Source organism: Nyctereutes procyonoides, unplaced genomic scaffold, assembly GCF_905146905.1.
Source record: "Nyctereutes procyonoides isolate TBG_1078 unplaced genomic scaffold, NYPRO_anot_genome, whole genome shotgun sequence".
NCBI lineage: Eukaryota > Metazoa > Chordata > Mammalia > Carnivora > Canidae > Nyctereutes > Nyctereutes procyonoides.
The window spans coordinates 77816795-77838012 of NW_026575146.1; the positions used below are offsets into that span (position 1 = coordinate 77816795).

At 48.6% G+C, this 21218-nt stretch overlaps 1 protein-coding gene across 1 annotated transcript in view; it reads left to right on the plus strand.

Moving 5' to 3' along the window:
• The first annotated feature begins 3487 nt into the window (after positions 1-3487).
• CD177 (CD177 molecule) overlaps positions 3488-21218 on the plus strand; it is a 38100-nt gene continuing 20369 nt past the window's right edge. Inside the window, exons 1-8 of the mRNA XM_055311966.1 lie at positions 3488-3544; positions 3619-3759; positions 4128-4313; positions 5238-5357; positions 5559-5675; positions 7536-7676; positions 8350-8535; positions 8669-8803. Coding sequence (XP_055167941.1) covers positions 3493-3544; positions 3619-3759; positions 4128-4313; positions 5238-5357; positions 5559-5675; positions 7536-7676; positions 8350-8535; positions 8669-8803 — 1078 coding nt within the window. The 5' untranslated portion in view covers positions 3488-3492. The remainder of the gene's footprint in view (positions 3545-3618; positions 3760-4127; positions 4314-5237; positions 5358-5558; positions 5676-7535; positions 7677-8349; positions 8536-8668; positions 8804-21218) is intronic.

A 21218-nucleotide genomic window follows, 5' to 3' on the forward strand; every position in this document is an offset into this window, starting at 1 on the left:
CATACACACCTTTCCCGTGGATGATGGATGCTGCTGTGCATGCCCAGTGTCATGGTTTGGTAGCTCAGACAGCACGCACTATGTGATTTGCAGTTCAGGTCACAATGCCCTTGGTGGCCTGTAGTCCAATATTCAGACTCCCCTGGGACACAGTAATAAGCCAGGAGCTGCCTTCCAAATGGAGGGTAGTTATTTGTAGATGGAGACATACCTTTGCTCCAAAACCTTTGCTCCAAATCATAATGAGTTTCTCATTATGATTATCCTATGATTTCTTTAGGTCACAGAAACTTTCAATGGACATTGGGTCCATTGGATTACGTGGCTTTCGTTAGACTCCTTTCCTACTCAAGGATCTACTCAAACCTGGTAGTCTTGTGGGATCTCGCAGAGATGACTAGGAGTCACAGGTTAAAATGCACTCATCCCTCCACCCCAACAAATCTTAAGTGACCCTTTGTCTAAAGACAACCACACGGGGTGTAGCAAATTGTCTCAGAAGGGATACAGCAGTCCCCCCACCCAGTTTCAGTTCCCTGCAGTAAGCTGTGGTCTGGAACCAGATGATCCCCTCCCCCCCCTTTTTAGAAGTCTTTTCTTTTCTTTTCTTTTCTTTTCTTTTCTTTTCTTTTCTTTCTCTCTCTCTTTCTTTCTTTCTTTCTTTCTTTCTTTCTTTCTTTCTTTCTTTCTTATTTTATTTATTTGAGGAGAGAGAGAGACCATGAGCAGAAGGAGCAGTGGGAGAGGGAGAAGCAGACTCCCTGCAGAGTAGGGAGCCCAACGCGGGGCTCCATCCCAGGACCCTGAAATCATGACCTCAGCCAAAGGCAGACAGTTAACTGACTGAGATACCCAGGTGCCCTGGATGATTCCTCTTCTTACATGTGGGGAAAGGTCAGGACTGGCTGAACGCTGTGTCACCAGGCCTGTGTCCTTCCCCTCCTTACGCCTCATCATGTGGGCATTTTATCATCTCACATCATCACACAAAGAAGGGTGAGTCCCGTACAATAAGATGTTTTGAGGGAGAGAGACCACATTCACCTAACTTTTATTGTGGTATATTGTCATAATTGGTCTATTTTGTTATTAGTCATTGTTATTAACCTCCTACTGCCCCTAACTTGGAAATTAAACTTTATCATACATATGTATGGATAGGAAAGAAGCATAGTACATATAGAGCTTGGTACTACCACAGTTTCAGGCATCCACTGGGGGCTTTAGAATGTCTCCTCCAGGGGCACCTGGGTGGCTTGGTGGTTGACCATCTGCCTTTGGCTCAGATCGTGGTCCTGGGGTCCTGGGATCAAGTCCTTCTCCCTCTGCCAATGCCTCTTCCTGTCTCTCTGTGTATCTCATGAATAAATAAACAAATCTTAAAAAAAAAGAATGTCTCCTGCAGATACAGAGAGGGGCTACTGTTTTGGGACATGCCTTAGAGCTAGGCTCCTATGATTTATACCAACATGAGGGGGGTGCTTGTTTCCCACACTTTGGCATACACATGTCTTATTCCTGAATCATCAAGGAGGCTTGCTACCTCTTTTTCATCCATTTCTCAGAATGGATAATATCCATCCATTATGTTATGATGGATAACATACATCCATCAATGATTTAGCACAGTGCAATGTGCTGTAGAAACTCAGATGAAAAAAAAAAAGAAACTCAGATGATCCAGGTCCCTCTGAACTATATTTTAGGACAGGGTGGGAGTGCTTCTCTGTGGGACCTTTACTGCAGAGATTAACGTCCAGAGCCATCATCCAAAGAACCCCTGCAAGTCCTGAGCATTTGAGCCTTTGACCAGTGCCCAACTTCCCTGCATCAATGGCTCCCTGTCTTTCTGGTCTAGGAGAATAGTCACTGTCTACACCTGTGGTTGTATTGCACAGTCCTTCTCAAATGGACCCCCACCTCCCAGCTTCAAGGCCCATGAGCAGCCCACGATGTATTGATCATCATCATTCATACTTTACAGAGGAGGATGAGGCTATTGGGAGAGGCAAAGTGAATGACCCAAGGCTACATAATCACGGAGCAATGGACCAGCCTGGTAGCAAACAGAGTTTCACATACCTACAACTGTAAGCTTTTTACTAAATAGCTCCATGCCCAGCCTTGCATTTGCCCCTTGGAATATGTGGGACGCACAGGAGAGTTGCCTGAATATCCTGACTCAGGCCTGCGCTGTCAGGCCCCTGCCAACCTCTCCACTCTCAACACCCATCACTTCCCCCTTCCTTCTCTGCAGCCGAGTCACCTGCTTTCTAATCCTTACATAAGCCAGGAGTGGTCCCACCTCAGGGCTTTTGCACCTGCTCTTCGCTCTGTTTGGAATGCCTGCCCGCATAGCTTCCATAACTAGCACTTTCTTTTCATTCAGTCTTAGCTCACAGGTCACCTCCTCTGGGAGGCCTCCCCTGATCCAGTTCAGTCACTTACTTTCACATCACCTGCTCTTCATCCTGTCTATTTTTTTAAAAAATTATTTATTCATGAGACACACACACACACACACACACACACACACAGAGGCAGAGACACAGGCAGAGGGAGAAGCAGGCTTCATGCAGGGAGCCCGACCTGGGACTCGATCCTGGGTTTCCAGGACCACACCCCGGGCTGCAGGCGGCGCTAAACCTCTGTACCACTGGGGCTGCCCAGGAATATCCTGTCTTTGACAGAGATTCATTTTCCACAATCACCTCTCTCCCCAGCCTGGAACTTCAGTTCCCTGGTGGCCTGGTGGTGGTGGGGCACCTGGGTGGCTCAGCTGGTTAAGCATCTGCCTTCAATTCAGGTCATGATCTCAGGGTCCTGGGATCTAGCTCTGTGTCTAGCTCCCTCCTCTGCCTCTGCTCCTGTGCTTTCTCTCTCTTGCTCATGCTTTCTCTCAAATAAATAAAAATAAAGTCTGGGGCCTGGATTGGGCTTGGAGTGGGGAGAACAGAGGAAGAGAAAGCAGGAGGGAACATCAGGGTGGGGAGAGGGAATAAAATGGCAAGCAATGCAAGAAGGAAAGAGATAAATGAGGAGCAAGAATCCATGGCAGGCAGAGGTTAGAGCAGGGAGTTGTCAGTGCCCACAGGGGCCACCACACAATGTCATCACAGGTAGTTGGGCCATATCCCCACCTGGGGCCAGAAGGTGCCAGACTGGTGTGAGGCAACTGCCTTGCCATACTACCCTGAAACAGCATGGGGGTGGACACCTGCCTAGTGGGGCTCAGGAGGAAAGGGGACTCGAGAGCTGGACCAATGGGGCCTGGGGTCTGCGATGTTTCTAACTGCTGGGGGGGGGCGGTCAGGGGGCCTGGACTCCTGGGTCCAGGGAAGGAAGGAGGACCCGATTTCTTATCCAGTGAGACTCAGGCTGGGCCTAGACTTCCTCTATCAAGGCTCTCCCTCCTTCCTTTTTCTGGCAAGATATAAAAGGTCTGGGTACCCGGGAGAAAGCCCAGGAGCAAGAGTTCCAGCTGCCCTCATCATGAGCCCTGCCCTGCAGCTGGCTCTCCTGGGCGTGACCCTCATGCTGCCCCGTGAGTGAGGACCCCAACCTGGGAGGGTGTTTTCCTAGAGGATGGGCTCAGACGGATTTCTCTTCCCATCTCAGGAGTGCAGGCCCTGACCTGTCAGTCGGGGACACATAATTCTTTGAGAGATGTGTTGGAACTGCCCCTTGAGTGGACGGCTGGCCAGGAGTCATGTGAAGATGGCTGGGGTTGCCAAGACACACTGATCCTCATTGAGAATGGTAAGAAGGGCCCTGTGGGCCCCATGCTCGACTTCCACCCTCTTCCAGGAGAGACATCCCTCCCTGTCCAGTCCTACTGTACTCTGTTGTAGGGACTCAGAAGCCCCCCTGTCCCCAGCCAAGGAGCTGTCCTCTCCTCAGCAGGAACAGCCCTTGGGGCACCCAGTCACCTCTCCAGCCTCTCACCCTAGACCACCATGCAGACTTTCCCTCTAGGACCCCGGAGTCCTGATCCCCAGCCCCCTCCTCCCTCAGACCCAGGGGTCCACGCCCCCAGCCCCTCCTCCCTCAGATGCAGGAGTCCAGGCCCTCAGCCCCTCCTCCCTTAGACTCAGGAGTCTAGGGTCTGCCTCTCTTTCTTGGTGCAGGACCCCAAGTGAATGTGGTGATCAGCAAGGGCTGCACTGCGGCGGCGGATCAGGATGTCCTCATCAGGGAGCACAGGGCAGGCCCTGGCCTCTCCATCCTCTCCTACACCCATGTGTGCCGGGAGAAAGACAACTGCAACAGCCTGTCTACCACCCTCCCACTCTGGTCCCTGCCCTCCACCACAGGTATAAGGGGAGGTTGGGAGGTGGAGGCAGAAGGGAAGAGAAGGAGCTGTCAGGGGCAGGGGTGCAGCAGGGCTGAGGAGTGGAAGTGAGCACAGAGGCAGCATCCATTTAGATCCCTCTTCCCTCCTCCCTCCCTGTCCACTCTCCCTGGGACTCCCTCCCTCAGCACCCCTTCTTCTATTGGTCACTGAGCAGCAAACCACACTCATTTCCTACACCTAGCTTAGACTGTAGCATGGCCCTAACCTGGTGCATGCTCTTTTCTTCTTCTTCTCCTCCTCCACCTCCTCCTTTTTCTATTTAGAATTTGATTTGCTCATGTTTTGTTTAGGGTTTTGGCAATTCCTCTTCCAAAGTGAAATTAACCTGTAACTTCTTTTTCTTTAGTTTTATTTGAGTCTGGTTGACACACAATGGGACATTAGTTTCAGGCATACAACACAGTGATTGGACAGCTGTGTCCAACGCTGTGCTCACCACAAATATAGCTCCCGTCTGTTACCACACAGCATTATTACAGGACATGGACTATACTCCTATCCTTGCTGGTATCACAAATCAGGTTTGGGGCAATGTGTTGTGTTTCCTTTACTCTTTGGAATGATTTGTGGACACCAGGGTCTGGTGTTTCAGGGAACCTGCAGGTGAACTCACTGGTTCCTCCCAGGGCACCCCTCCCCAACCTCGCCCCACCCAGTTCCCCAGCCTAGGTGCCCGTCCAAAGTTCTCCTGTCCCTCTCCTCCCCCGTTGCTCTCTCCCTTGCCACCTGTCCCCGATTCCCTGGTGTGCCTGCAAGAGAGGAGCCAAGGAGAGTGCATTTGTGGGAGACGGGGGAGGTTGCTTCTAGGGACCAGCAAAACAGGGATGGGGGTAAGGGAAAACTGGCTTCCATCTGAATCCAGAGCCTTCTCTCACTTCCCCAGGCCCGGGCTCCCTGCGATGTCCAGTCTGCTTGTCTACAGAAGACTGTGAATCTGCAACAGAGCTGACCTGCCCAGCTGGGAGCACACACTGCTACCGTGGGGCAGTCTGGATCAGAGGAGGTGAGCCAGGACAGCAGGTCCCCCATGGGGTGCTGAAATGGTGGAATTGGGGGGGTCTGAAGACCAAGATCTGGTTCTCTGGTGAAGGACAGAAGCTGGGACCTGAGGAAGGTGGGCCTGGCTTCCCAGAGCTGCGCCTCTCCCGAGGGTGAGGTGGTGCCAGCAACGTCTCCTTTACTCCCTCCCTGCTCCCGTCCACAGGGAATATCTTCCAAATTCTGAGAGTCCAAGGATGCACGTCCCAACCAGGCTGCGACCTGCTTAATGGGACTCAGGAAATTGGGTCCATCAAAGTGAGTGAGGACTGCAGGCCTAATGGTGAGTGTCAGGGGCACAAAAAGCACAGCCTGGGGCTGGAGGACCCACTAGCAATCTGAATGTTTATTTAAGCCAGATTCCGGAGCCTTTACAGTCAGTTTAAATTCTAGGAATTTTATGCTGAGAAGGATGGGGACCTTATGGAGTCTTCTGAGCAGAGGAGCTACATGAATCAACTTACCCCTAATGAGGATCCCCCTGGCTGCTGGGGGTGGGGCTGGGAAATCAGGGGGAAGCAGGTGAGGGCCAGTGGTCTTGGCCCTGGGGGAAGCAGTAGAGATGGTGAGAAGCTGGCAGGTCCTGGTGGTATTTTGGGGCTGAAGTCACAGGACTTCCTGATGGGTGCAACCTAAGAGGAAGGCAGTTGCCAAAAAATGATGGCAATATTTTACCAGAGCAGCTGCAAGAGAGGAGATGCCATTGACCAAGATAGGGAAGTGGGGGCAAGGCAGGGGAGGGGGGTGGAGGCGTGAAGTGGGACAAGCCTTGGAGCAGACAACAGAGCGTGGTTGTGTCATCTGTATAGTGGGGAGATGAGCAGGCCTCCCTCTTGGGGCTGGTGGAGGTTGCGTGCTTGTGGATGCCTCCTCACCAGCCTGGGTGCTTCTGCGTCTAGGAAACCATCCCTGCTGGCCACATGAAGGCTGAAGACAAGATCTAGGCTCATGGTTTTCAAATTGACTCCCAAGGGCTCAATACCTTGGCCCCAGGTAGCCGAGGATGGTCAGCACCCACCTCGAGGAGACGGAACACCTGTGTTCTGAGCTCAGCCCTGCCAATTACTTGTGGTGGGACACAGGGCAAGCTCCTAAACCAGTCTCTGCCTCTATTTCCCAACTTGATGGTGGGGTGATGATGATTATGCCACCTACACTGGAGGTTGCTGTGAGGAAATGAGGTAATCCGGGTGAAGGGAGCTCCCTAGGAGGCTTACATGAGCTAGTCCGTGGAAAGCAACCAGTATAGCCAGGCACATAGTAGATGCTCAGTGCACACTAGGCATTTGAGTATTTTGGCCTGGAACATAGGGTTTCCAGTGAAAAGAAATATATGGTGGGGGCGCCTGGGTGGTACAGTGGGTTGAGCATCTGACTCTTGGTTTTAGCTTGGGTCGTGATCTCAGGGTTGTGGATTGAGCCCCACGTCGGGCCCCATGCTTAGCAGCGGGGTATGCTTGTGTTTCTCTCTCTCCCTCTCCTTTAGCCGCTCCCCTCTTTCTCTCCCTCTCAAATAAAGAAACAAATCTTAGAAAAAAAGAAAATATGGGGATCCCTGGGTGGCGCAGCGGTTTGGCGCCTGCCTTTGGCCCAGGGCACGATCCTGGAGATCCGGGATCGAATCCCACGTCGGGCTCCCGGTGCATGGAGCCTGCTTCTCCCTCTGCCTGTGTCTCTGCCTCTCTCTCTCTCTCTCTCTCTCTCTCTCTCTGTGACTATCATAAATAAATAAATAAATAAATAAATAAATAAATAAATAAATAAATAAATAAATAGAAAAAAAGAAAATATGGAAATATATGGTGGCTGACTACCCTCCTCATCCAGATGGGTAAGGGAAGTAGAGTTTGACTCAGGCGAAAGAAGAGCCATTGTACCTGTCACACCCAAAGGGAGGAGGGCTCTTCCTTAAGGATCATTGAGAAAGGCTCTCCAAGGTGTTCAGGCAAAAACAGGGTAAAGAATGGGGATGAGACCCCAACTTCCAAGGTCCCTTCTAAATCTGAGATTGGGGGACTCTGTGGCCAGGTCACCTGGAGAATGACCCAAGAACATGGCCACCTTCTCAAGTATGGTATCCAGAGGGAGAGACATGGCTGATTCCCTGGCTTACATGGACCCATACATACCAACTCCTCCCTAGCTTTTCTGACCTGTCAACGGGGGATCATGTTGCACAGCCATCAACATCTGTCTCAGACACCCATCAAGTGGACTGCAAATAACTACGAGCTTTGTAACATTGGGGAGGTGTGTCAGGAAACACTTCTGCTCATCGACGTAGGTACGTGGGCTGCTCAGGGTCCCAAGTGTCCCCATCCTGGGTCCTGTCCCCTGAATTTCCTGCCACATTCCCCTCATGCCTCACATTCTAAGCTCAGGTCTTCCTCTTTCTGGGGCTTGGTTCCCCCTTCTGGAAATGGGGTGAAATGACAGCAGTAATAGTACCTACCTTGCCAGGTGCTTGTCATAGTCTGTGCGCAAAGGGCTGAAAACACCCAGCACAGAGTAACCTCACTAATTTCATCTGAGATTTACTGAGCATCTGCTGTGTGTCAAGCACTGTCAAAGGCACCATGGACGCCTTGAGTCTGCCTTCCTCCAGCTGTACACGCCAGTGGGGAGGTAGCAAAAAATACAGACAAAACAGAGTAAGGTGCAGATGTGAAGAAAAGAGCCACTCCGAGGGGAAAGAGGTAGGGGGAACTAGGTGAAGGTTGCCAGGCTTGAAAGCGGGTGTCCGGGGAAGCTGCTGGAGCAAGTGACGTTTGAGGGAGAACCGATGGAAGGCAGAGCTGGCTCGGGTCCCCAGCCATCCCCCTACACTCAGTGTGCCCTAGAAATCAGGCATCTGCGCTTACCCTCCACCTGCCTGCTGAGGGTTGGGGAGTCCCTGGCTCTACCTTGATCATAAGATCCCCCTGCCCCAGCCCAGCTTTTGCTCTCTCGCCCCTCAGGACACAAATCAATCATAGTAGGAAGCAAAGGTTGCAGCAAGGGCAGGACGCAGGATGCCCCAACTATCACCATACACTCGGCCCCCCCTGGAGTACTGGTGGCCTCCTATGCCCATTTCTGCTCCTCCAACAGATGCAACAGGGCCAGCAGTACCAGTGTCCTGTTGAACTCTCTCCCTCGTTCAGGTATGGAATCCCAGTGGGTTGGGTGGGACCATGAACACTGAGCCATGGGGAGACACAGGGACCCCAGGGATAGAGGGGGGTGGTTACAGCAAGGAGCAGAGCTATCGACCCTCACCTTCTCTATACTTTTCAGCTGCCCCTGCCCCGGGAGATTTGCAGTGTCCCGTCTGTCTGCAGATCTTTGGATCCTGCCCAGAAAACCCAGAAAAAGTTACATGCCCCAGTGGCACCACTCACTGTTATAGTGGTTACATTACTCTCCGGGAAGGTGAGTGCTGATGGCCGGGTCCCAAGAATGCAGGGTTGGGGGCCTGGATTCACTGGTTCTGAGGTGGGAGGGTTCTTGAGGCCCTGACTCAAGGGTTTGAAGGGGGTGGTGGTAGCTGGGAACTCGATTCCTGGGTCTGAGGGAGGAGGGGATTAAGCAGGGTCTCTAGATCTGAGGGTCCCTGGAGGGATCCTGGATTCCTGGGTCTTCGGACTTTAAGCGTGCTGTCCTTTGACTCACTCTCTAGGTGGGATATATTCTGCATTGGACATTCAGGGCTGCATGACCCAAGGTTCCAGCTCCTTGTTGAATCATGCCAGGACAATTGGGGTCTTCTCTGTGATGGAGGACTCTAAGAAGAGCCGGACCCAGTTCTCCAGACTGGGGAGGTCCCTACACAAATGATGGTGCTTGAGCTATCCCTAGCCCCTGGTGTGGGATGCCTCTCTGCTGACCTCATTTCCCTATGGCTCTTAGCTCCTTGCTGACCCCTAAACTAACCTTCCCTCTGATTTCATGAACAAACAGCCTTGGACACTGAATTTGTTTCCTTGTCCTCTCCATGAATTGCCATCCCCTGGTACATCCAGATACTTCATGGCCTGATAACAACAAGTGGAAGCACCTGGGGGTAGCTGAACTTGCCCTCTGGGTGAGGGGATAGTTAAGCAGTGGTCACAGGTGTCTGATGATAAAGATATCGTCCTTGGGGCTCCTGGGTGGCTCAGTGGTTGAGCATCTGCCTTTGGCTCAGGTTGTGATCCCGGAGTGCTGGGACTGAGTCCTGTGTCAGGCTCCCTAAAGGGAGCCTGCTTCTCCCTCTGCCTATGTCTCTGTCTCTCTCTCTGTGTTTCTCACGAATAAATAAATGAAATCTTAAAAAAAAAAAGACATCGTCCTTTCCCTGAATGCTGAGATTTCTCTGTGAGGGGAGGGCAGGACATGCAGAGATCTGGCATGGGGATAAGAGGAGCCCAGTGAGAGATTTGCCATCTCAGGACCTTCCTTCACTGTTCAGGTGCATGTCCCCATTCCACCTTGGAGGGTAGCAGAGCCTCCAGGATGCTTGGGCTAAAGGTACGTGGACATCACCATGATCTGGGAGGTGGTGTCACACCATCACACCACCAATGAGACCTCTCTCTTAGCAGGGAGGGACTCCTACCCAAGGGGGACTCATCCTACCCGAGAAACTTGACATAGGGTTTGTGAGGAATAGAGAAAGAAGAGATTTTGCACAGTTTCTCGAGGCTGATTTTTTTGGTCTTTGTAACCATTCTGGGCCCAAGAAAGGTGAGGAAAAGTCTTTACTATTATTGGAATCTGTAGGGGGAAGGGTACGCGGGGGAGGTTTTCAGAGGGCTGCCTGGTAGGTGCTCTGATTTCAGGCTGAAAAGGCCACCCAGTCTACACCGTAGGGAGGTTGCTAGGGAATTATCACCCCAGTGTTACTCAGAGTCCTCCCTCTTGTCTACTAGTTGGGGCTCCTCCTGGAACATAGCTGGAGGGCAGGCAGTTGCCCCACCGATGCAGCCCCAAAGATCTGCCACCCACAGCACAGAGCAAGGGGAGGACACCAGGTGTCCCGCCTGGTCCACCCTCTTCCTGCTCACACCCACCCCCTTCCCTTGTCCAGATGAAAACCAGAGTCCTCGGTATAGAAGATACACAATTCCCATCCATTACTTAATCACAGCAACAACATGGCATGCTAGTGATAATGAGTTGGATGCCCACAGTGATGACCAGTTCTTCATATGCCATGGTGAGAGGAAGATGGGGAAGAAAATAATGTAAAAACAAGGCTGCAAAGGTCCTGGATGTGTAGCCAGTGGTAACCAGAACTGGCTCCTTACCCCACCCATTCCATATCATCTTACTACCTGCCAACACCTAGTCTAAGCAATTGTCGTGTGACACAAATCTTCATTCTTATGAGGTGTGGGTGTTTGATGATCTTTATTGAGTGTCTGTAGTTTTGCATGGAGCAGGGCCACTGGCCATGGAAATATGAAGATGTACCCCTTACACCTCACCTGGCTTCCAAACATAGTCCTCCCTGACCCGGTGACCCAACCTCCCTCTGGCGGTCACGCTCCATCTGGTGATTAGCAGGATGCTCCTACTTTTTGCTTTCTGTTATAGCCACGTGGGGAAGCACAAAATGACTGGGCTGAAGTGGCTTCCAGTTGACTAGAATTATGATGGGTTCTTCACCCACCTAATCTCAAGGTCAAAGAGACCAGAAGTGGTTTATTGGGTACAGTAGTGGGAGGGGCTCTCCCTTATTCTCCTGGAGTTTCATGGATTCTTGCATTCTGGCTATAGGGGATGTGGCACAGTAGACTGACTACCGATTTAAGACCTACATTCCTGATGGATACCAGGGTACCATCTCTCATCCAGTGCCATCAGGGGCCATTCTATCACCCTGATAAGCTAACTGTCTCCGTGTAATGGGACACCTGGGAAGATTGGTGAGCTCCATGGCTGCGAGTTAATTACCCCACTTCCTCATGGGACACCGTAACAATACAAAAGACATTTTCTAAGTTCCTAAATGGCACTGTTGACAGAAGCATTGGGTGTCTAAGGAAGGTGAATGGGAACCCACGCATGTGGATTCAGGCATGTGTATATTCCTGTGAGGATAAAGCTCAGTCCTCTTCATGATGGTGCATGCCTTGTGTAGTCCTGCTGTAGAACAACACCATAATGGGCTTAAACTGGCCTCTGCCTCTGTTGGTTTGGGCACTGAGTATAGTCAACAGCCTGGTCAGCCTTGCAGAGTTAGCCCATTTGTTGTAAACCATGTGGAGCTTCCACTCCTGCCCACATCACGCGGCTATTCCTCACTGCATGTGTTCTGGTGGGCATCAGCGTGGGTCATGAACACCTTCACACTCTGTGTCTACCTCCAGAGGACCATCTACATATCCTCCCTGTCTTCATTTTATACTTTTACTTTTTTCTTTTTTTTCTTTATACTTTTATTCTTTCCAAGTCCTTGATCAGGTGGCTCATATGGATCCATGCATAAGTGGACCTAAGGACATCCATCTCTCCCACAAGGTGGACCCCTGAAGTTTCACCACCTGAAGAAATTCCCTACATCGCTCCTTCAGGGCCACATGGATGCAGTGCTAACCCAGTATCTATACATTGCCTGGCACCATCCCATCATACAGATCTGTTCATAAACCTGGTCTGTTGTTTCCCTTCTCTATAAACAGATCACAGGGAATATCCATGAGCCCATAGGTGTAGGTGGAGGGGAAAGCATCAGGAACAGGTGCCATGGGTATCTGAACCATCTGAGGTGTATGCCTGTATCTTCCATTCCCACTTGTCTGATCCCATACACATATTTTCCATGGATGATGGATGTTGCTGTGCACACCCAGCATCACGGTTTGGTAGTTTGCACCCAGTATGTGATATGTATTTCAGGTCACAGTGCCCTTGGTGTTCGTGGCTCGGTGACTTTGTCAGTTTGACCTTCTACAACAAAATACCATGGCTTATCAGCAACTGAAGTTTATTTCTCACAGTTTTGGAAGCTGGGAGTTCAAGATCAGGATGCCCTCTTGTGGGCTACAGATGGGATATTTCTCATTGTAGCTTCACATGGCCAAAGGAAAGCTAACTGGTTCCAAAAGAGTGCTATGATGGTTGATTGACTGATTGAGTTCTATTTTTATTTTTAAAAAAGATTTACTTATTTATTTATGAGAGACAGAGAGAGATTGAGGGAGAGAGGGATAGAGAGAGAGATGCAGAGACACAGGCAGAGGGAGAAGCAGGCCCCATGTAGGGAGCCCGATGTGGGACTCGATCCCAGGACTCCAGGACTACGCCCTGAGCTGAAGGCAGATGCTCAACCACTGAACCACCCAGGTGTCCCTGTTTGATTTTTAAAGATTTTATTTATTCATTCGTGAGACACAGAGAGAGGCAGAGACATAGGCAGAGGGAGAAGCCGTCTCCCAGTGGGGAGCTCGATGCAGGACTTGATCCCAGGACCCCGGTATCATGACCTGAGCCAAAGGCAGATACTCAACCACTGAGACACCCAGGTGCCCCTGTGGTGGTTGATTTAATCTTCAACTTGACTGGGCTCAGGGATGCCCACATAGCTAGTAAAACATTATTTATGGGTTAACTGTGAGGCTGTTTCCAGAAGAGAACAGCATTTGAATTGGTGAACTGAGCAAAGATGGCCCACACCAATGCAAGTGGGCCTCTTCCAATCTGCTGAGGGCCCAAATAGAATAAAAAGGTGGAGGAAGGAGGGATATGCTCTATGCTTCAGCTATAACTTCTGTCTTCTTCTGCCCTCCAACATCAGCCCTTTAATTCTCTGGCCTTTGGATTTGGACTAGGATTTACACCACTGGTTCCTTGGTTCTTAGGCCCAAGGTTTGCATCAGAAGGACACCACCTTGGGACTCTTGGGTGGTTCAGTCAGGCATCCGACTCTTGGTTTCAGCTGAGATCATGATTTCAGGGTTGTGAGACGAAGATGGGCTGCGCACTGAGCACATGGAGCCTGCTTAAAATCTCTTTCTGTCTCCTGCTCCCTCTGCCCCTCCCCCCACTCTCTAAACAAACAAACAAACAAACAAATAAATAAAAGAATGACAACACCTACTTCCCTGGGCCTCCAGCTTGCAGACAGCAGATCATGAGGGTTCTTAGCCCCCATAACTGCATAAACCAATTCTTCATAATAAATTTCGTTCTATATATCTATATACATCCTATTGGTCCTGTTTTTCTGGAGAACCCGGACCACTATGGTGTGAATGGGCTAATCCCATTCACAAGACCTCCACCCTTATGATCTAATTATCTCTCAAAGGCTTCAAGGTCAAACACCTTCATACTAGGATTAGGGTTTCAACATATGAATTGTGGGATGGGACACACATATTTAGTCCAGTGCACCTGGCATCCAGATTCCACCTTGGGCCCAGTGACAAGCCAAGTGGCCCTTTCCAAATAAGTATGTACAGAGGGAGACATGGGTTTTCTCTAAAACCCATAGTTCTGCACTGTGACTCTTCTATTGGAAATTATAAGATGCTCTGTAAAAAGTGTGCTGGGTTTGAGACAGATGCTCTTACTGTCATTAATTTCTAAATATAATCACCTAGAAGTTATTTTAGAAGAATATTTTGCTATTTCCAACTGGAAGACTTTAGTGGGAGAAGGCTAGGTTAATTTCTAGCATAATTCTTTTGTGTTTTTAATGGTTTGTCCTTTTTGTAAGTTATAGCTATTTCCTCTGTAGCTGATCCTTTATTGTCCCTACTATTATGGTATTTAACTGTATCTGCACTTACAAACATGTAATTCTTCTTTTAGTGCCAGAATGAGGATTAGTCAGGTCTGATTTCCCCTTACAGGAGTAAGGTTTTTGCCCAATTGTATTTGTGAAACCAGTCACAAGATTTAAAAAATCGAATACAAGTGACTGATCCACTGGAAAAAAAAAAAAAAAAAAAAAGAACTACTCCAGGGAGTTACTGGAGCTACTCCAGAAGAAAAAGGAATTGGAATTTAGATTTCATTTATTTGCAGAGACTTGAGCCAGATTATGCTCATTTGATTTCTAAATTATTCATGTTGGGTCTAAAGTCAATTTCAACCAACAAAGAACCAACTTTTAAAGCTGTTTAAGTTCTGCAGGCATGAGTTGCAAAAGTAATGGTGAGAGAGACAATTTTCCTTAACCCCTTTCTTGTCTCCCTCATCTTTAAGGAAAAGAGAGAGGCAGAAAGAGAGGAAGAGGGAGAAAGAAACATTAAATATAGGAGCAAAAGAAACTTAGTTATGGAATGGAGAAGGAGAAATAGAAAGAGACAGAATGAAGTTCAGGTTTTATAGTATCTGAAGATCAGCCTCTGTCCTCTGGACACTGACCTCTAATCTGATCCCAGAATCACAAGTTCCTTAACTCTCACCCCATCCAAGCCCATGTTCTGACCATGAATATCTTCTTATAACCAATACCCAACCCGGACAAGGCTGAGCCTTGACCCTGAGCCTAAACCTTCACTGTTATTTATACTGCAGACTTGAACTTTAAAGAACCTAAAAGGGCCATTGCCCCAAGAAATTCCCCAAAGATGGTACTTCTCAGGGTAATGGTGGCTGAGGCAGCCTTCCACTTCCCCATCTGCATCAGCTGTTTCCGCATCGTACACATTCTCTGAAGCCACTCATTGAAAAAAAATCACTTTGTTGGTCTTGCACTCCTTGTACTGCCCCTTCTCTTCTCAGACAAGTGTCTTCCAGTCTCTGGATACCATTATTTTCTTCTACTTGTTCACCTTCCACTCACCTGATCATCTCTCCATCTTCCTCTTTTGTTAAGTTGCCTTTACCAAGGTCACCAACATGCTGCCAGGCATTCCTCAGGCTAGTTTTGTAGCATTTGGCATGACAGACACTTCTTTCCTGCAATCACCCCCGAAAGGGTAAATACAAAAAGAGAAAGTTTTTTTTTTTTTTTTATGATAGTCACAGAGAGAGAGAGAGAGAGAGAGGCAGAGACACAGGCAGAGGGAGAAGCAGGCTCCATGCACCGGGAGCCTGATGTGGGATTCGACCCCGGGTCTCCAGGATCGCGCCCTGGGCCAAAGGCAGGCGCCAAACCGCTGCGCCACCCAGGGATCCCTACAAATTGAGAAAGAAAGGAAAATTAGTTTTCCCTGGTGCAAAAAGGGAAAGAGATCCCCCTTTTTTTCAGAAATATTTTCTTTAGGAAATATGTAATTGTAAGTAAATGCTTTCTCTGTCCCTTTGAGATGTATGTAAATCTTTAAAACATCTAAATAGGCCTATTGCCCCCTTTATAACTCGGGGATGTCTTTCTCAAGGACATGGGAATCCATCTCTTTGAAACAGAATCAGCAAGAAAGATGGTGCCCCCAGATTATTTCTTAGTTTCTTTTTTTTCCTTCAAAGATTTTATTTATTTATTTTAGATAGAGAGAGACAGAAAACAGAGAGAGAGAGAGAGAGAGAGAGAGAGAGCATGAGCAGGGAGAGGGGCAGAGAGAGAAGCAGATTGGGGCTCAATCTTGGGACTCTAGGATCATGACCTGAGTGAAAAGCAGATGCCCACCTGCTGAGCCATCCAGGTGTCCCTTCCCAGTTTCTGGGAAAGGGTAGGAGCCTAACTTAGGTGATGGCACCTCATACTAGCTTTGTAGAACTACCTTCAGTCATAAAGATATGAGAGGTTTAGGGATGCCTGGATGGCTCATTCAGTTAAGCATCTGCCTTGGGCTCAGGTCATGATTCCTGGGTCCTGGGATCGAGCCCTCTGCTGAGCAGGGAGTATGCTTCTCCCTCTTCCTCTCCCCCTGCTCATGCTCTCTCTCTCTCTTAAATAAATAAGTAAAGTCTTAAAAAAGATATGAGTTTACTTTTCCTTGATAAAACCAATTAACTAGCACAGATGGTCACCCCCAATCACCAGGCTAATTTAGGATGAACTATGTGTGACAAATGGTACTGTCAAATGCTCTTACTTGATTAGTGTTCAGACTACAACGTGTATGTAATGAGTAGCATCCGTCTGGCTATGTAAGGGGCTGAGCTTTCTCTGTGCAATTTCTTAGAGGGTCAAATGTGGTGCATATCACATTCTGGTTTAATGCTTATTCAATAATAAAACTCTTATTTCTCTCTCTCTCTCTCTCTGAAAGCCCCCAATAAATAAATAAATAAATAAATAAATAAATAAATAAATAAATAAATAAATAAAATCTTTAAAAAAATCTGATCCAGGCAGGCACTTCTGTGGCTAACCCCCAGATGTTGCTCTTCTGCTGGCCCATCTTGTCCTGCACCTTCCTTCAGCTCCTCCAACTCCTGAGCCAGGTGTGTGTTTAGCTCTATGACAGAGGATGCCAGCTTCACTTGAAGGAGACTCAACATCGCTAGGATGGAGGCAGCAGGATTGGACACAGGCTCCCATCCATCCTGAAGGCTTCCACCTCACATTCAGAGGTTGCAGCTTCCCTTCCTAACACCAGTCTGGAGGCCAGTTATACCAAGTGAGGTGACTACTCAGGAATCACAGTTGTCATCAGGTCTGTCCCTGTAGTACTTTCTGGCCAAGGGTGATACAGTGTTTTTGGCTCATTCTCAGTATGACTCTATTTGGGACAGACTCCATTCAACCTGATGTGCATTAGTCAGGAGCATAGACATGATCAAAGTCTATAATGCCAAGGCTTCTGGAAGGGATGAGGAAGAGGCTGTATCTCTTGCACCCAAAGGTAGGGAGGGGAAGGTGGGGAGGAGCTGCCCACATGGGTAGGTCATTAGATGTCTTTCTCCTTCTTGGATTTTTGCCACTCAGATTGGGATGTTGTCAGGTGAGCTCAGTTTTCCCTTATATCAACTCATTCTCATCAGAATGCAAACATGCTACCAATTCTCTCACTGTATTAAAATAATATATATATATATCCTATCTTGATTCCACTCCTTCCTAAACCTTCCATCCCTTTTTGGCAAAATTCCTTGAAAGGTAGCCTCCATGTTGCTAATCTAATGTCTAATTCTCAGCATTCATCTTACTTGAATTAGACTGGTACATGTTTACCTATCAGCACACATGGCTTTCCTCCTGCTTCTCCAGTTGCTCTCTGGAAGTCTCCACTGTTTTGTCATGTTTGTCATCTTCCCACCCTCTAGACCTGGGAGTCCTTTGAGGGTTGGTTCTCAGCCCTCTCTTCTTTACTTCCCACCCTCACTCACACTTCATGCTAAAATCCCATCTTAAGGCTTTAAATACAATACTACCTACATGCTGATGATTACTACATTTCTATCTGCAGCCAAGACCTCTCAAGCCACATATATCCAAATATCAATTTATCATCACTATTTGGATGTCCAATAAGCTCAGATTTAGCATACCCAAAGTTAAACTCCTAATATCCTTCCTCACCTCTTCCCACCTCCACCCCAAGACTGTTCCTCTTTCCGTCTTCATTTCAGGACAAATGGCTGCTTACTTCCTCCAGCTACTTAGTCTAACAGCTTTGGAGTCATCCCTACTCCTCTGTTTCTCTTGCATTTCACATACTATCTGCCAGAAAAATCCTATTTGACTCCATCTTCAATGTATACCCAGAGTCAGACCACTTGTCACCACTGCCACCAGTGCCACTCTGGTCCAACACACCTGTGTCTCTCACCTGGATTAAATTGCAACAATCTCCTTACTGGTCCCCTCTGCCTCTCTACAGTGTATCTCTACTACACACAGAATAAAAAAAAACCTTTTAAAACACAGGCCATGTCATTCTCAGGCTTGAATCCCTCCAGTGAGTAAGTTGGAGAATAAAGGCTAAAGTTCTTATAGGTCCTACATGCTGCAGACTCTACCAACCCATTCAACTGCATTTCCTACCATTCTCCTCCTTGTTGAAAGATATCCATTAAGCTAGATCTTGTTATGCTTCTTAAACATACTTGACTAATTCCTACCCCAGGGCCTCTGCACTTACTGTTCTCTCTTCCTGTGTTGATGTTTCCTCTAGTCTTTGTATGTCCAGGTGCCACCTTCCATGACCTCATGTAACAAGTCACTTTCTTACACATCTCCCTATGTTTTCAACTTTCTAGTGTGATTTTTGAACATCTAGAAAAGTTGGGAAAATAATACAAAAAATATCTGTATCCTTTCCTTAGTTCCAAAGTGTAACATTTTACCACATTTTTTTCTTTTGTTGAACCATTTTCTGCTTTTTTTGTGATTCTTTTTTTTAACCATTTCATTTTTTGTATATATTTTTTTATTGGAGTTCGATGTGCCAACATATAGTATAACACCCAGTGCTCATCCCGTCAAGTGCCCCCCTTAGTGCCCGTCACCCAGTTGCACCAACCCCCTGCCCACCTCCTTTTCCCCCTTGATCGTTTCACAGAGTTAGGAGTCTCTCATGTTCTGTCTTCCTTTCTGATATTTCCCACTCATTTTCTCTCCTTTCCCCTCTAATCCCTTTCACTATTTTTTTATATTCCCCAAATGAGTGAAACCATATAATGATTGTCCTTTTCCGATTAACTTACTTCACTCAGCATAATATCCTCCAGTTCCATCCACATTGAAGCAAATGGTGGGTATTTGTCGTTTCTAATGGCTGAGTAATATTCCATTGTATGCATAAACCACATCTTCTTTATCCATTCATCTTTCGATGGACACCGAGGCTCCTTCCACAGTTTGGCTATTGTGGACATTGCTGCTAGAAACATCAGGGTGCAGGTGTTCTGGCCTTTCACTGCATCTGTATCTTTGGGGTAAATCCCCAGCAGTGCAATTGCTGGGTCCTAGGGCAGATCTATTTTTAACTCTTTGAGGAACCTCCACACAGTTTTCCAGAGTGGCTGCACCAGTTCACATTCCCACCAACACTGCAAGAGGGTTCCCTTTTCTCCGCATCCTCTCCAACATTTCTGCTTTCCTGCCTTGTTAATTTTCCCCATTCTCACTGGTGTGAGGTGGTATCTCATTGTGGTTTTGATGTGTATTTCCCTGATGGCAAGTGATGCAGAGCATTTTCTCATGTGCTTGTTGGCCGTGTCTATGTCTTCCTCTGTGGAATTTCTGTTCATGTCTTTTGCCCATTTCATGATTGAATTGTTTGTTTCTTTGCTGTTGAGTTTAATAAGTTCTTTGTAGATCTTGGATATTAGCTCTTTATCTGATATGTTATTTGCAAACATCTTCTTCCATTCTGTTGGTTGTCTTTTAGTTTTGTTGATTGTTTCCTTTGCTGTGCAGAAGCTTTTTATCTTAAGTTTCAATAGTTCATTTTTGCTTTTGTTTCCCTTGCCTTCATGGATGTATCTTGGAAGAAGTTACTGTGGCCAAGTTCAAAAAGGGTGTTGCCTGTGTTCTCCTCTAGGATTTTGATGGAATCTTGTCTCACATTTAGATCTTTCATCCATTTTGAGTTTATCTTTGTGTATGGTGAAAAAGAGTGGTCTAGTTTCATTCTTCTGTATGTGGATGTCCAATAAAGCACCATTTATTGAAGAGACTGTCCTTTTTCCAGTGGATAGTCTTTCCTGCTTTGTCGAATATTAGTTGACCATAGAGTTGAGGAACCATTTCTGGGTTCTCTATTCTGTTCCATCCGTCTATGTGTGTTTTTGTGCCAGTACCACACTGTCTTCATAATTCCAACTTTGTAGTACAGCCTGAAATCTGGCATTGTAATGCCCCCGGCTCTGGTTTTCTTTTTCAGTATTCCCTTGGCTATTTGGGGAACTGGGCGGTATTATGCTGAGTGAAGTTAAGTCAATCGGACAATCATCATGTGGTTTCACTCATACGGGGAATATAAAAAATAGTGAAAGGGATTATAGGGGAAAAGAGAGAAAATGAGGGGGAAAAATTAGAGAGGGCGACAGAACATGAGAGACTCCTAACTCTGGGAAAGGAACAAGGGGTAGTGGAAAGGGGAGGTGGGTGGGGGGATGGGGTGACTGGGTGACGGGCGCTGAGGGGGGCACTTGACGGGATGAGCACTGGGTGTTATACTATATGTTGGCAAATCGAATTTCAATAAAAACATACATTAAAAAAAAGAGTCAGAAGTCAGAGGGGAGGAGGGGACCTGGAGTCCTGAGGGGAGGGAGGGGGGGAGAGGAGGGAACCGGCGGAGACCCCGCCCCGGCCCACGTGACCCGGCCCCGCCCCCAGAGGCGGCCCCGCGCGGAGGGGGAAGGACGCGGAGCTGTCGGGCGGGACCGCGGGGCCCGAGCGTCTGCGCGGCGGCAGCTGCTCTCACCCGGGCCGGACGGAGCGGGCAGCGGGCACCATGGAGCCCCCCTCGGCCTCTCCCCGAGCAGGGCGCGGCCCCTGGCAGGAGCTCCTGCTGGCAGGTGAGGGGGCCGATCCCCTGGGAGGGGCGGGAGGACGGGGGAGCGGCGGCCTGGGGCCTCGGGGTGGGGGTGGGGGACGGGACGGGGCTCCGCAGGGGACGGGGCGGCGGGCGGGGCGGGGGAGCCGGCTCAGCGGCGGGACGGCCTCGGGATCTGCAAGTGGGGAGTGAGGGGCTGGGTCCCAAGGGCCGTCTCACCGGGGACTCAGTTTTGCAAGCCGACGGCAACCACACCAGGGACCCCAAACCCTGCCCTTGCCACCACCCTGGGGTCCTGACCGATAAGCGCCAGACTCGGAGGGCCCTGGGGACGCTCAGCCCTGGGTATTTGCAGCCGGGCCACCCGGGGGTACAGCACAGAGCAGACCAGTCCCTGCTCCCTGAGCTCACTTCTCTGGGAGGAAGACAGACCCATAGAGACATCTAGAATGTCGGTTGACCATAAAGTTGAGGGTCCACTTCTGGGTTCTCTATTCTGTTCCATTGTTCTGTGTCTG